This window comes from Engystomops pustulosus, chromosome 7, assembly GCF_040894005.1.
Source record: "Engystomops pustulosus chromosome 7, aEngPut4.maternal, whole genome shotgun sequence".
Taxonomy (NCBI): domain Eukaryota; kingdom Metazoa; phylum Chordata; class Amphibia; order Anura; family Leptodactylidae; genus Engystomops; species Engystomops pustulosus.
The window spans coordinates 138,461,533-138,477,583 of record NC_092417.1 but is presented as its reverse complement, the minus strand read 5'-3'; the positions used below and the strand labels follow the sequence as shown (position 1 = coordinate 138,477,583).

The window sequence follows — 16,051 nt, the reverse complement described above, 5'->3', positions numbered from 1 at the left end:
GTTTTCATTGATACCAGCCCCCTGAAGACACCAATAAAGCAGAAAATAGTCCCAGGTACCACTGTCACTTTAAAATAGCTCTGTGCACAGCAAGTCCTGGGCTGTCTGGGACTGCAGGAAGATACCTGGAGTCATCTCTGGTGATGGCCTGGGTGCCCACAGAAAGGGCTCCGAGTGCCGCCTCTGGCACCAGTGCCATAGGTTAGCCATCACTGCTGTAGAGGAACCCTTCTGAGAACATCCAGCCTGCTGACCTGATACCAATGTCATCTTGAAGCGTAGTGGGAAGAGAGATACAAAAGGCAACTTTCACCCGTCTTGAATGATCCCCAGGATCCAGCTGCTTCCTGTGATCTTTTCCCATTCCTCCTTGGACCCATGGCATCATTGTTGACTGGGGCACTTGCTGGAATCTGATGTGCGAGCGAACACAAAGCCATTGGATTTTTAGAGGTCTTCGATCCCTCCTTCCTGTCCCTTGGCCTTTGTGCTGCGCTGAATTTTCTTGAAGTACGAAGATTCCGTCCCTGCCACTTCGTACTAGGGAAGCCCTTCTTTTTGTCAGCCGCTTTCTCCAAGATCTTGTCTAGAGAGGACCCAAAAAGACCACCTGTATCCTTCACAGGGGATATTGCAAAGGTGACTCTTAGAAGCGAAGTCCCCTGAACAGTTCTTAAGCCTTAAGTCTCTCCGGGCTGAGGTGGATAAAGCAGACGATCTGTCTGCTAACTGAAGTGCATACTGATGTGTCTGCCTAAAAGACCAAAGCCTTCTGTGCCATGGTTACATCCGCAATCAACTGGGATTTTGGAGTGCCCCTTTTAATACTTTCCTTTAATTGCATGAGCCACATCAGGAGAGACCTAGGCACGTAGGTAGCGGCAATATTTGGTCCCTGCTGATTCCTCCCAGGAACAACGTAAAAAGATATCTAGTTTCTTGTCAATGGGGTCCTTCAGTAGCCCTGTATCCTACACCGGAAGAGATGCTCTTTTAGAAAACTTTGAGATGGCTTTGTCGAATTTAGGCGCCTTATGCCAGGACTCTGTTTACTTTTCCGCAAAGGGGTACTTTCCTCTTCATGATTCTGGGTATAGAGACCTTTTCTCTGGCTTCCTCCATTCTGAGGAGATATTTTCATGGATGGGAAACACTCTCTTTTTCCATTCCCCAAGCCCCTGCCCGCCCTCTCCTCCTCCTCTGAGCCAGAGGTTCACTCCAAGTTCATTCTCCCCACTTGTGTATATGCCACAATATTACCTCCCAAATGGGGGGTCGGGTATACACCCTACTATTACACCAGAATGGAAAATGTACTTAAACAGGCACTCTATAAACTCAATTAATTGGTTAAAGTGGTAAAGTGCTAAATCAACAATGGATCCAAAACAAAAGTTCTAGAAAATATGACAGCTGAAATGTGTACATTTTTTTAATTTTCCTTAAAACAATCAGACATGATTTGTGCCTTCTAGATGGAAAAACCAGAACATAAAATCCTGCAGGATAATATGATCCTGCAGTTGATTTCCGTTCACCATGAGATTACAGAGGCCGCACCAGCCATCACCTCATGCTCACATCAGCAGCTCCTATAACCAGAGAAACTGTCATGGCTGCCACAAGAGCCAGGTCCATTATGATGTCATGGTCTCTGCTCCCAAGGAGCTTTATTGTGACACGCCCGGTGTTCCATCTTGTTTCCTTACTTTATTGTGGGGGCTGCAGTCTTAATTTTCAGTGACAACCTTTCTCTAATTAAAACCCACATCATGCAAGCTCTTAATAGGAAGACCACAGCCTATAAAAGCTAATATATACAGCCAGGTGTAATTATGTGTGTGTGTGTGTGTGTGTGTGTGTGTGTGTGTCCGCTAAAGGAATCGGCACTGTTGCGTTTACAATTACCAAATTTGGCTAATTTTTCACCCTGCACTTCCCAAAATACACTTTTTAAAGGAAACCTACCACCACAAATCTACCTATAACGGTAGATCCGGTGGTAGTTTCCTCTAATGTAGAGTAGTACAGCCCTTTTTAGGGCTAATTCTTTCGTGGCCCAGACCATTTATAAATTTTAATTCCCCCAATATGCAAATTTTCTAAAGAGGCTACTGGGGTGTGGAGTACCCGGAGCTGAGGCTACATGATGTGGCTGGTCCACGCCCAGCAGCCTCTTTAGGAAATTCACATATTGGGGGAATTAAAATGTATAACATTTCTGGGCCACGAAAGAATTAGCCCTAAAAAGGGCAGTACTACTCTACATTAGAGGAACCTGCCACCGGATCTACCTTAATAGGTAGATGCGTGGTGGTAGGTTTCCTTTAATCACCTTATACAGGAGCCATTGCCTGCTCTAAGCGACTAGTCACGGCTCAGCTTCTATTTTGCCACAGGTCAGTAATTTGAGCTTTGATAGGTTACTATAGGCAATGAGTATAAGACCGCTTATGTGTGAGGTAAGATGTAAAGTAATATGATAGACATATAGACAGACATTTAGATAAACATATAGATAGCCCTTTAGACACAGACATACATATAGAAACATATACATAGATAGATGTACATAGAAAGATATACATACATAGAATGGGTTAACAAAAATATTTTATATCTATTTTGTTATAGCTAAAAGCAGTTATTTACTATCCCAGGCAACGAAGGGGGCTACAGCTAGAAGAAAATAAGCATAAATAGCCGTGCTGATATCTCTCTCCATAGTATCTTCTCCCTCTTTAGCTTCCACGTTCCCAGCATACAGCAGCACTACATGATTAGCATTATAGCATTATATATAACATAACTTATTAGTAGGTGCACTATATGAAAATAATCATTCAGAGGGAATCCATCATCAGTATTCACCATAATAAACTGCAGACAGTGCTAGGTCCTGAAGACCTGTGTAATGGTACATTTCTGAGAAAGGACTGTGGGAAAGTGAACTTTTAACCCCAGATTGCAGCTCCGGCGAGGTCTTTAAAACTGAAGAGCTTTCTGCTCTTTGCCCCCCCCCCCCCTTTCTGCTGAATAACTGCTGTAAGTATTCAACCAAAATCCTGATAGCAGAGGGGAGGGGTTATGGAGCAGCACAGTGCCCAGAGCAGAAAGCTCTTCAAGCTGAAAGACCTGGATTATAACTTCACACAGTCCTGTCACTACTAACAATACACGCAAAGATATGGTTACACAGCTCTCCAGGGACAATAACCAACACTGTCTGCAGCTTTACAAGGTCAAAACCACTGATAAATTCCCTTTAAATGGGTAAAATAATTCAAGATGTCACCATATATTACATAATAAATTGGGAGAACAACATCCTATATAATGTGTTAGCAGTACAGTATATATTACTTATTCAGAGTGTGTGTGTGTGTGTATATATATGTATATGTATATATATATATATATATATATATATATGTGTGTATATATATATATATATATATATATATATATATATATCCACACCACTGCAGCCACGGTTTACAAGAAATGGCAACAAAGGAATAGATATTACTTTTTTTTTTAAGTTCCCTACTTTCCCTGCCAGTACCGAGAAATTCCAAATTCCTTTATCCTACGAAATCGGAGTAAAAAAAAAATAGGGATTGCCTTCTTTCTGTTTGTCTATACTAGATGCGACAAGTAAAAGTTGCACTTATACTATACACTGTAGTACACCTACACAAATAATGGGGATGTTTTCTCAACAGTCTCCTCCAGAGGGCAGTGTGTGAATACTAAAATGTGTGGGCATTAAACACCATCCCTTTTACTAACTTCTGGTTTAGACTATGCAGTGACACACGTGTACCGAGAGAATGAGAAGACAGAACACAGATGCAGATATTTCTTTGCCAGTCCAAATTTTGGTAAACCTACAGACATCTGTAGGAAAGCAAAGCAAATGAAAACATTTTTTAAAAGGTTAGTGCTTCTAAACCACCTCAACATTCTCAACAAAATCGTGCGATAGATTTCACAAAACAAGTGTAGATGGAAAAATGGTAAATGCTAATTTACCTTCAAGTCTAAAGTCAAATTTGATGTAAAAAAAAAAAAAAAAAAATTATTTTGGCCCGTACGGGGATCGAACCCGCGACCTTGGCGTTATTAGCACCACGCTCTAACCAACTGAGCTAACCGGCCACAGATGCTGCATTGTGTGTGATCACAGGATACTTTCAAATTGCCCCTCCCAGCCCATGCAGACATCGCTGCCTGGTTTAACCCTTAACGCTTCAGAACTATACATCTACAAAAAGTACATGTGTTGCTGAAGGGTAGTGGCTGCAAGTGCAGAGAGTATTAGCTGTAACACAAAATCAAAGGGGTTGTGGTTATGGCCCCCCTGTACCAAGATCAAACCAGTCAAGTCTCGCAGGTCCCCCATATCTTCGCACTTAATGACCAAGCTAATGCCTTGAAGAAGACTATAACTTTAAAAAAACCTGTAACTTTTTCCTTTTTTTTATCATCATGGCTGTATGAGGGCTTTTATTTTTACACACTTAGGGTAAAAATATTTTTGATCGTGTGTAAAATAATTTTTTGTGTGAATTTTTTTTTTGAAAAATGTCAATTTGCGTATCTTAATTCTTTAATTTTTTTTTTTAAGGGGCTGGGTTTTTTTCACATAAAACTTTTTAGAACTTTGTCCCACAGAGGGACACTAACCAGATCTCTTGTATAATACAATGCATTACACTGTCAGCTACTGCCAGGCTTCTGTGTGACCTCAGCAGCATCAGGCAATTGCTGCAGGAGACCTTGGGTGACAGATAAAGCTCACTTCCTCTGCATCCTCATATACAGCACAGCTCACCTCATATACAGCACAGGCCATGTGTGACCACGGTGTCTAAGTGGTTAAACATCTGGGACTGGAGCTTTTTCTGGACTAGGTTGTCATAACACAATCCAGAGCCGGCAGCAGTAGGACACCATGTCCTGCAATCTTCTTCTGCAATGACGGCCATAAAAACCTAGGTACAGCTGTTGTTAAAGGGCACCTACCACCATGATTCTACCTATAAAGGTAGATCGGGTGGTAGGTGGATGTAAGGGACGTGAGGATAGCCCTTTTTAGAGCTAATCCTCACGTCCCCGCTAACTTTTGGGAAACTTTATTGGACTAATATGTAAATTTAGTTATGCGGCTACTGGGGCGTGGAGTAGCTGGGCACGAGGCTACACAGTGCGGCTACTTCACGCCCCAGTAGCCACGTTACTCCTCCTACCCTGTTGTGTGCGGCGCCGGAGTTCTGCGCATGCGCAGTAGCTGGGCCTCCAGCATGTCGGACGAGGGCGCGCAGCTACGAGGAGCTGCGCGCCGCACACAACAGGGTAGGAGGAGTAATATGGCTACTGGGACGTGGATTAACCACGCTGTGTAGCCTCGTGCCCGGGTACTCCACGGCCCAGTAGCCGCATAACAGAATTTACATATTAGTCCAATAAAGTTTCCCAAAAGTTAGCGGGGACGTGAGCATTAGCTCTAAAAAGGGCTATCCTCACGTCCCTTACATCCACCTACCACCCGATCTACCTTTATAGGTAGAATCGTGGTGGTAGGTTCCATTTTAAAGGAAACCTACCATTATGGATCTACCTACTATCGAGTTCATATCTATACTGTATGTCGCTAAGAAAAAGTTATCTTATATTTATGCAAATTATCGGCAGCTAAGTGGGCGTGGAGTAGCCACAGCAAAGGCTATTTCATGCCGCTCTAGCCACGGCCGATCCTGCCTATCAGCACATCCCTGACACACTCCTCTCTTCTTTTTGGCATTCTCGCATGAGCACTCCGGCTTCACAACCAAAGAGCGCAACAGGGATAAACTGGTAGGAGGCTTCAAAGAAAGAATACCAAAAAGAAGATAGCTGCGCAGCGGTCAGCCGATAAGTGGCTGATAGGTGGGATTGGCCATGGCGTAGCCTTTGTGCCCGCACCTCAGCGTGGCTACTCCATGCCCAGGTAGTCATGGCCGATAATTTGAATGAATATAAGATAGTTTTTTTTTTTTTCCTTTACTTTTTATTTATTTCTCCATTTTAATATACATAATGACATTATATAAAATTTCCACGTGATTATAATACAATAACTATACAGGCAGTCCCCGGGTTATGTACAAGATAGGGTCCAGAGGTTTGTTCTTAAGTTGAATTTGTATGTAAGTCGAAACTGTATATTTTATAATTGTAGATCCAGACAAAAAAATTTTTTGCCCCAGTGACAATTGGAGTTTAAACATTTTTTGCTGTAATGGGAGCAAGGATTATCAATAAAGCCTCATTACAGACACCTCACAGCTGATCATTGCAGTCTGGGACTATAGTAAAGCATTCAGAAAGCTTCACCAGAGGTCAGAGGTGTCTGCAACTATGGGTTGTCTGTAAGTCGGGTGTCCTTAAGTAGGGGACCGCCTGTATATACATTCAACTTAAACATGACAATTATATAGAATCTTGATTCTCCTTACCCAAATTCTTATATTAGCCATCGGATCAACCTCTGCTCTGTGAGGTCAAAGGAAACAATTCATAAGAACTGTGAATGTGACCCCTTCTATTTGTGTGCACACCTAGCAGAATGGCAGTGAAATTGACCTCAGCGCGCCTTATTCCACAACCATCAGAAACTAGCCACAGTCCGAATTGCAAAGGCACTATTTCTGCAATATGACCCACAGCAATAAATGACGTCATGCGGATGATCAAAAAGTTTTTGCTGCAGATTTTTTCACATTGGCCCAAATGCAGTCTGTACCATGTGCAGTTTGCCTGTGGAATGTGCAGAGGGCGCCAGATTAATAAGAACTGGTGTACGTCAGTAATAAATTTGGTGCAAACTCCAACTAAACACTAACACTCCTCTTTAGGTGGACATTTTTCCCATTTTGTCGGACGCAGTTTGCACGTTCTTTTCAGTGCTAAGTCAGACAGAAAGCTAGAAAGCAAACACTTTAACAAATGTGTCCCAGTGTGTATATGTGATTATCATGAATCCACGCACCGCAGGGCTACTGTATTATCCTGAGGATAATCCAAACAAACTGTATGTGTGCAGATGCCCTGAACGTTAGAGCTAAGAAATACAGCATCGTGTGAGTAGTGAACAGAAAAGCTGAGTTATGCTACATTCATACATTCATACTAACGTGTGCCCGTCGTACTGTAGCATGTGCTGTCTTTTCCTGAGGTACAGAACGGTACGGTGCCGCTCTTGTGCTGCACCGTACCACTCCCTTATGGCGCCGTGCACACATTGGTGTCTATGGGGGACGTATACCCAAGGTTTATATGTCCCCCATACGGCTGTGTGAATGCAGCCTTAATTCTAAAACATCCATCACTAGGATATTACCAATCCTGTTTATACTGGAAAGGAAATCCCATAACCCCCACTCCACCCATTACCCAGATTATAAAGAACAAACAATACTTTTGAAATTTCTTTTATTCACTCAATAAGTTTCTTAGCTTTAAAAAATCTTCTCAAGTATAAAACTTGCCATGTGGCAAGAGCAACGAGACAAAACATGGAGAAGGCACTGAAGTAAAGCACACGCAGGCTGGTGGACTCTGGGGAGAGAGGAAGAGACGAAAGTCAGCAATGCAACAAGGGGATGTGATACATTCACCCGCACAAGCCTCAGCCCCTCCAGGACACTGTATGTCCAGTGAAGAATTGGGCAAGATCCATATTAAGCAAATTTCGCCTCAAACTCACCCTAGGTGCCCCGATAGCTACCCCTGCGCATCATATATACAGTTTACGGCAGTGAATAAATGATGAGGAGTTTATAAAGTAATTAAGGACAAGGAATGATGCAGATACACACTGCTCCTCTCTGTTTTCTTCTTAGCCTTCAGATTTACTCACCATTTGTGTCCCTCATTTCTTCTTCTCGTTTCTTCATGTAAGAAAAGTCTTTAACGATTGAGTCAGTCAAATCTTCCAGGCGCCTTAACTCCACCTCCAAAGGCTTCAGCTTCTCCGCCTTAGCCAGCTAAAAGACAGACTACTGTGAAGCTTTTACATGGTAACATGTACTGCACTAGATTCCCTAAAAACCTGAAAGTTCCCATAAGATTTGTCAACTCTTCAGCTCCAAGACACCAAAAAATCTACCATCAAAATAAAAAGTGCTATGGGATGTGATACCAGAGCCCCTCCATGCTGTAGCTTCATAGGCTGTTACACTGCAAGAGCTTCCCCCTCCCACTGCAGCTGTGAAATTTCATCAGGCGGACGAAAGGGGAAAGTGATGGGAGAGCAGAGGTGAGTCAGGTCAGTGTAACAGCCTGTGAAGCTTCAGCACAGAGGGGCTCTGGTAATGCCCCTAGATACCTTCTGGCTCATTAGCATAATTTTAAAAATAGATTTTTAGAAGAAAGGAGGCCATGGTGGATAAGAGTTATTTAAAAATGTGTTCCCATCATTTGGGTAGAGTGGATATTACATCTGCACAGCACGAGGACATTTACATGCAGACAGGGCAAATGTGGCAGGATAACTGAATGATGAATATAGATTATATCATACGACACTTACATCTTCATAGTTCTTGGCTTCCACACCATGTTTAACATTGAGGACAATTAACTGATCTGGAGATCGCACAGCATCTGGGGAACAGACAACCCACAAGAGTTAAATAAATTAACAACAAAGTGGGGGGGACAAGTTCTCTATTAGTCACTCTGAAAACTTTAATTCCCTGCCCCCCACCAGTATATCACACTGTGTATGAGCCGAGCCAGGCCATGTGCTTCAGCCTGGGACCAACCTAATGTTAGAGGGGTGGTGCTGGGTGTAGCAGACCGCCTGGATCCTCCCACCTTAAAGGAAACCTACCACCATGGATCGACCTATTAAGGTAGATCCGGTGGTAGGTGCCTCTAATGTATGTAAGGATCGCCCTTTTTAGGGCTAATCCTTTAGTCTCCTTTATCTTTTTTAGACTTTAATTGGGATAATATGCTAATTTACCAAAGAGGCTACTGGGGCATGGAGTAGCCGGAGCTTAGGCTACACGGAGCGGCTACTACGCACAGTAGCTGCAGCTTCGGACCTGAGACCGCAAAGCCGGCGGCCTGAGTTCTGCACATGGGCGCGCAGCTCCTCGTAGCTGTCTGGGTAGGAGGATCAAGGAGGCTACTGGGGCGTGGAGTAGCTGCACCGTGTAGCCTCAGCTCCGGCTACTCCATGCCCCAGTAGCATCTTTGGTAAATTAGCATATTATCCCAATTAAAGTCTAAAAAAGATAAAGGGGACTAAAGGATTAGCCCTAAAAAGGACTATCCTTACATACAGTAGAGGCACCTACCACCGGATCTACCTTAATAGGTAGGTCCATGGTGGAAGGTTTCCTTTAATCCACCAGAAATTGATAGCACTGATTACTATGAAAGGGGGGTTAGGGAGAAAATTCCAACCAAGTTACAATCAGTGGAACGTTGCTATACGAAGACATTTATTATTCTCATTCATCATAAAACTGACCGGCGGAGGCCGTGCTCTCAAAGCAAACTTCATACACCTCATAGTCATCGGTGGTAAAGGCAAATCTGCCCTTCTTTGCTTCCTCCTTGGAATACAAGATATGCCCTGCTGAATCTGTCACCTGCAACAAGCATCAGATAAAGTCATATGTATCATATTAATATATCACATGAACTTCCTGGCCACAGCAATAGAGGACAATAAGCCATGGCCTGTGGTCTATGAGAAGGAGGAGGACTTGGGCAGAGGGGCACATGTGTCAGCATCCATGGCACCCAGATATATCCCAGCCCTATGGCAGTAACCTGGATTTACCTGGTCTAGACTGCTGTATGCAATGTAAGAGGTGGCAGACACTACATGACGCCCACAGCTCCCATGTAATTCCATAGTATAAACCAGGGGACGACATCTCTATACAATCACCCTGCTTTACTTTCCAAACTAAATGGAAAAAGGGAGCGGTCTAACAAAGACATGGGTGACATGTCATCACATAGTAGTAGCCAGCGCAAAATGTTCCAGCAAAACTGGGGAGTTAATGGTTAGAATAAGGCATCAGTATAATACACACATAACCAATCTGCCATGTATTACATCAACAGGGTAATACAGTAGCAGTGCAGTGTATGGGATGGATGAATTACATACACACAGAGGGGTTATTTATCATCAGGCGGCTCCCTGGAACAGTTCTATGTCTGTTTTGGGAGCTCTGCTGCCCAGCACCTGACCATGGTGTGTGCAGGTATTGCAGCTCAGCTGTATAGAAATAATTGGAACTTAGTTGCAATACCACACACTACCCATGGTCAGGTGTGGCGCTGTTTTTGGAAGAAAGCAGCCATGTTTTTCAACCTCAAGAGAACCCCTTTAAAGTGGCTTTGGTCCTTTAACAAATGTTCTCATGGTCTACTTTCTGTCAGTTTTTTTTTCCCCCAAAAAGTCTCAAAATGCATAAAAAGTCCCAGCACATACACAGCATGAGACTGGAGTAACCAGATTAATGAAGAGGTAAAAATAGTCCTGTCAGACTTTTTAGCAGTGAAGTCCCCAAAAAAGCCTTCAATGTCACTTTTTTGAGACTTTTTTAAGCCAAAAAAGTCCAAGAAAAGATTGAGCTAAGGTCACAGCAGAATCAAGTCTTACCTCACGTACATGGATGTGTGCTAGTAATGTGTCGTTGGCGAACGTGCCTGCTCGCCCCCGCCCTAACCGGCTCACTACGGACCCTTTAATCCAAAACAATCAGGTTAAAAGTGGAGTGGTGTAGGGTGAGTGACTCCCTATTATCCATGTAATAAGGAGCCATTCAGGAGCCAGAAGAGCCGGCTCTTCTTAGTGAGTGGATCCTAATGATCCAGCTCACTAAGAAGAGACGGAATTCCCATCACTAATGTGTGCGCTGAAAACAAGAGGAGCTGATCCCTTGTATGTGCTGACGTCTCACACCATCAATGCCCATAGAAAATAACTGCCCGGGCCAAAAGGAGGGGAAGGAATAGGACAGGACTAGCGCGGTGCATGGGCACAGAGAGAGTAATGGGCTATGGCTTGCCTTACTATTCCCTATAATGGGACATAGTGGCAAATCCCTGCAGGCACTAGGCAGACAATGTGCAGGCAGGACTCATAGTCACATGTGTAGCATAGGGAGAAGCACCTCACCCTACATTATGTGACTACAGGAGAGCCCCATACTAGGACACCACACACGCATCCTCAGCAGCGTCTGCTCCAGTCCACGTCACTTACTTTGAGGTGTGTGACGGCTCCGGGCAGCTCCGCCACCTCATAGTCCCCGGTCACCAGCACATCTTTGTGTATCTCTTCCTTCAGGCACTTCTTGCTGTCTGCGGGCAGATAGAAGGAGATGGCGCCGGTACCGGGCAGCAGCAGGAGCAGCACAAGCCCGACCATGACTACAGAGCCCCGCGTCCAGGTAGACGTAAGGGCGGGGCGTGCTGCTAAGGAGGTAGGGGCGGGGCCAGCGCGGGTGACAAGAGGCAGAGGGCGGCGCTGCGTGGAGGTCACGTGAGACCACGTTGTATTACTCTGCTGGGAGAAGCCGCGATGTAGTAGGGTTGTGACTAAATCCTCCCGTCCTCCCCAGTCATGGGATTTAGCTAGCTCTGTATGAGCTATTTCATATGTCGCCCCCTAGTGGTGAGGTGCTGGATAGTTCTACTATTTATGTGCCCCCTAGTGGTGAGGTGCTGGATAGTTCTAGTATTTATGCGCCTCCTAGTGGTGAGGTGCTGGATAGTTCTAGTATTTATGTGCCCCCTAGTGGTGAAGTGCTGAATAGTTCTAGTATTTATGCGCCCCCTAGTGGTGAGGTGCTGGATAGTTCTAGTATTTATGCGCCCCCTAGTGGTGAGGTGCTGGATAGTTCTACTATTTATGTGCCCCCTAGTGGTGAGGTGCTGAATAGTTCTAGTATTTATGCGCCCCCTAGTGGTGAGGTGCTGGATAGTTCTAGTATTTATGCGCCTCCTAGTGGTGAGGTGCTGGATAGTTCTAGTATTTATGCGCCTCCTAGTGGTGAGGTGCTGGATAGTTCTAGTATTTATGTGCCCCCTAGTGGTGAGGTGCTGGATAGTTCTAGTATTTATGCGCCTCCTAGTGGTGAGGTGCTGGATAGTTCTAGTATTTATGTGCCCCCTAGTGGTGAAGTGCTGAATAGTTCTAGTATTTATGCGCCCCCTAGTGGTGAGGTGCTGGATAGTTCTAGTATTTATGCGCCCCCTAGTGGTGAGGTGCTGGATAGTTCTACTATTTATGTGCCCCCTAGTGGTGAGGTGCTGAATAGTTCTAGTATTTATGCGCCCCCTAGTGGTGAGGTGCTGGATAGTTCTAGTATTTATGCGCCTCCTAGTGGTGAGGTGCTGGATAGTTCTAGTATTTATGCGCCTCCTAGTGGTGAGGTGCTGGATAGTTCTAGTATTTATGCGCCTCCTAGTGGTGAGGTTCTGGATAGTTCTAGGATTTAGCCAACTCCCATGGAAGAGGCTATTTCCTATAACTCAGAGGGACCTGGTCCTCCCTAGTCATGGGAATTAGTCTGTTCTGAAGCAACTGTCTATTTCTCATGACCTGGAGGGACTCTTTATTCTCTTAATGGTTTGGACTATCTTTATCTATGAGAAATTTTGGCTTCTTCAGACTAAATATACACTTATTTAATATTTTGTATATTTTTTAACACCGACTACGTTACGACTACTAAGTACCAAACTCTACCATTTCCCCTTGACTATATGTGGAGATTGGGTTATTTAGGAGAGGTCCTTCTGAGTGTTAGTGATATATTCCCCTACAGCGGCCATTTTAGACCAAGAGAACCAAACAGAAGCCATTTCGAAAATCAAGCGGCCATTTTGGTATTAGCCTGGGGTCATGCCAGGGGTGAAGCACTGTCCAGCTAATGTCATGATTCAAACTTCATTTTTATGTAACCTGCTTGCTCACCTGCCAGCTTCTCCTTGACATTTTATGAGAAGCCAGTCTGTCCTTCACTATTGTCCTATATTTTTGTTCTAGCACCTGCATATCTCCTGTTATTTTCTCAGGGAAATAAGTATAAACAAGGCCTCTGAGAAGAAATAGTTAAGCTATGGTCCTGGTAAATTCATTATGGCCAATAGCATTGCAGTATTCTATCTCCCTGTCACACCCCCCGTATGCTGCTTTTTCTGTTTTTATATACACGACTGCGGTTTTGTAATATACAGTGTAATTTGAGTGCAGCTGAAGACCGTGTCTGTGTCTTGGGTTTGTTCTCTCTCCTGGTACCAGGGCAGCCATGAAAGAGTTAATTTGAAAGTCACCTTTACACTGAAGTAAGGACTGTTTTGAGTCCTAGATAAAAATCTCTATCATGAGTAATGGGGTTTAGCCGCCTCATATAGAAATGACTATTTCCCATGATCCAGAAGGACCTTTTCTATCTACTATATGGGGAGATTGGGTTATGTAGGAGAAGGTCCTTCTGAGTAATGGGGTTTAGCCGCCTCATATAGAAATGACTATTTCCTATAACACAGAAGGACCTTTTCTATCTACTATATGGGGAGATTGGGTTATGCAGGAGAAGGTCCTTCTGAGTAATGGGGTTTAGCCGACTCATATAGAAATTACTATTTCCTATAACACAGAAGGACCTGGGTTATGATCGCCCGGGTACAAAAGGAACAGGAAAGCTCCCTGAAGTCACTATTATAGTCTGATGTCTACTGAAGGGAAATGAGTCAGTAGTGCAGTCTGTTCACTATAGAAAACACTATTCTAGTCTGTACAGGACAGAGAGAGATAGAGCGGAGCTGTCACTATTCTAGTCTGTACAGGACAGAGAGGGATAGAGCGGAGCTGTCACTATTCTAGTCTGTACAGAGGGATAGAGCGGAGCTGTCACTATTCTAGTCTGTACAGAGAGGGATAGAGAGGAGCTGTCACTATTCCAGTCTGTACAGGACAGAGAGGGATAGAGCGGAGCTGTCACTATTCTAGTCTGTACAGGACAGAGAGGGATAGAGCGGAGCTGTCATTATTCTAGTCTGTACAGGACAGAGAGGGATAGAGCGGAGCTGTCACTATTCTAGTCTGTACAGAGGGATAGAGCGGAGCTGTCACTATTCTAGTCTGTACAGAGAGGGATAGAGCGGAGCTGTCACTATTCTAGTCTGTACAGAGAGGGATAGAGCGGAGCTGTCATTATTCTAGTCTGTACAGAGAGGGATAGAGCGGAGCTGTCATTATTCTAGTCTGTACAGAGAGGGATAGAGCGGAGCTGTCACTATTCTAGTCTGTACAGAGAGGGATAGAGCAGAGCTGTCACTATTCTAGTCTGTACAGGACAGAGAGAGATAGAGCGGAGCTGTCACTATTCTAGTCTGTACAGAGGGATAGAGCGGAGCTGTCACTATTCTAGTCTGTACAGAGGGATAGAGCGGAGCTGTCACTATTCTAGTCTGTACAGAGAGGGATAGAGCGGAGCTGTCACTATTCTAGTCTGTACAGAGAGGGATAGAGCGGAGCTGTCACTATTCTAGTCTGTACAGAGAGGGATAGAGCAGAGCTGTCACTATTCTAGTCTGTACAGAGAGGGATAGAGCGGAGCTGTCATTATTCTAGTCTGTACAGAGAGGGATAGAGCGGAGCTGTCATTATTCTAGGCTGTACAGAGACGGATAGAGCAGAGCTGTCATTATTCTAGTCTGTACAGAGAGGGATAGAGCGGAGCTGTCATTATTCTAGTCTGTACAGAGAGGGATAGAGCGGAGCTGTCACTATTCTAGTCTGTACAGAGAGGGATAGAGCAGAGCTGTCACTATTCTAGTCTGTACAGAGAGGGATAGAGCGGAGCTGTCATTATTCTAGTCTGTACAGAGAGGGATAGAGCGGAGCTGTCATTATTCTAGGCTGTACAGAGACGGATAGAGCAGAGCTGTCATTATTCTAGTCTGTACAGAGAGGGATAGAGCGGAGCTGTCACTATTCTAGTCTGTACAGAGAGGGATAGAGCGGAGCTGTCATTATTCTAGGCTGTACAGAGACGGATAGAGCAGAGCTGTCATTATTCTAGTCTGTACAGAGAGGGATAGAGCGGAGCTGTCATTATTCTAGTCTGTACAGAGAGGGATAGAGCGGAGCTGTCACTATTCTAGTCTGTACAGAGAGGGATAGAGCGGAGCTGTCACTATTCTAGTCTGTACAGAGAGGGATAGAGCGGAGCTGTCATTATTCTAGTCTGTACAGAGAGGGATAGAGCGGAGCTGTCACTATTCTAGTCTGTACAGAGAGGGATAGAGCGGAGCTGTCACTATTCTAGTCTGTACAGAGAGGGATAGAGCGGAGCTGTCATTATTCTAGTCTGTACAGAGAGGGATAGAGCGGAGCTGTCACTATTCTAGGCTGTACAGAGACGGATAGAGCGGAGCTGTCACTATTCTAGTCTGTACAGAGAGGGATAGAGCAGAGCTGTCATTATTCTAGTCTGTACAGAGAGGGATAGAGCGGAGCTGTCATTATTCTAGTCTGTACAGAGAGGGATAGAGCGGAGCTGTCACTATTCTAGTCTGTACAGAGGGATAGAGCGGAGCTGTCACTATTCTAGTCTGTACAGAGAGGGATAGAGCAGAGCTGTCACTATTCTAGTCTGTACAGAGAGGGATAGAGCGGAGCTGTCATTATTCTAGTCTGTACAGAGAGGGATAGAGCGGAGCTGTCACTATTCTAGTCTGTACAGAGAGGGATAGAGCGGAGCTGTCACTATTCTAGTCTGTACAGAGACGGATAGAGCGGAGCTGTCATTATTCTAGTCTGTACAGAGAGGGATAGAGCGGAGCTGTCACTATTCTAGTCTGTACAGAGGGATAGAGCGGAGCTGTCACTATTCTAGTCTGTACAGAGAGGGATAGAGCGCAGCTGTCACTATTCTAGTCTGTACAGAAAGGGATAGAGCGGAGCTGTCACTATTCTAGTCTGTACAGAGAGGGATAGAGCGCAGCTGTCACTATTCTAGGC

General features: G+C 44.6%; 1 protein-coding gene across 1 annotated transcript; it reads right to left on the bottom strand.

Moving 5' to 3' along the window:
- Window positions 1–7,459: 7,459 nt before the first annotated feature.
- LOC140070910 (transmembrane emp24 domain-containing protein 10-like) lies at window positions 7,460–11,545 on the bottom strand. The gene is made up of 5 exons (XM_072117974.1): window positions 11,282–11,545; window positions 9,527–9,647; window positions 8,576–8,649; window positions 7,904–8,030; window positions 7,460–7,602 (listed from the first exon to the last, which is right to left on the bottom strand). The coding sequence occupies exons 1-5, from the start codon at window positions 11,444–11,446 to the stop codon at window positions 7,481–7,483; spliced, it is 609 nt and encodes a 202-aa protein (XP_071974075.1). The 5' UTR covers window positions 11,447–11,545; the 3' UTR covers window positions 7,460–7,480.
- Between the last annotated feature and the right edge of the window lie 4,506 nt (window positions 11,546–16,051).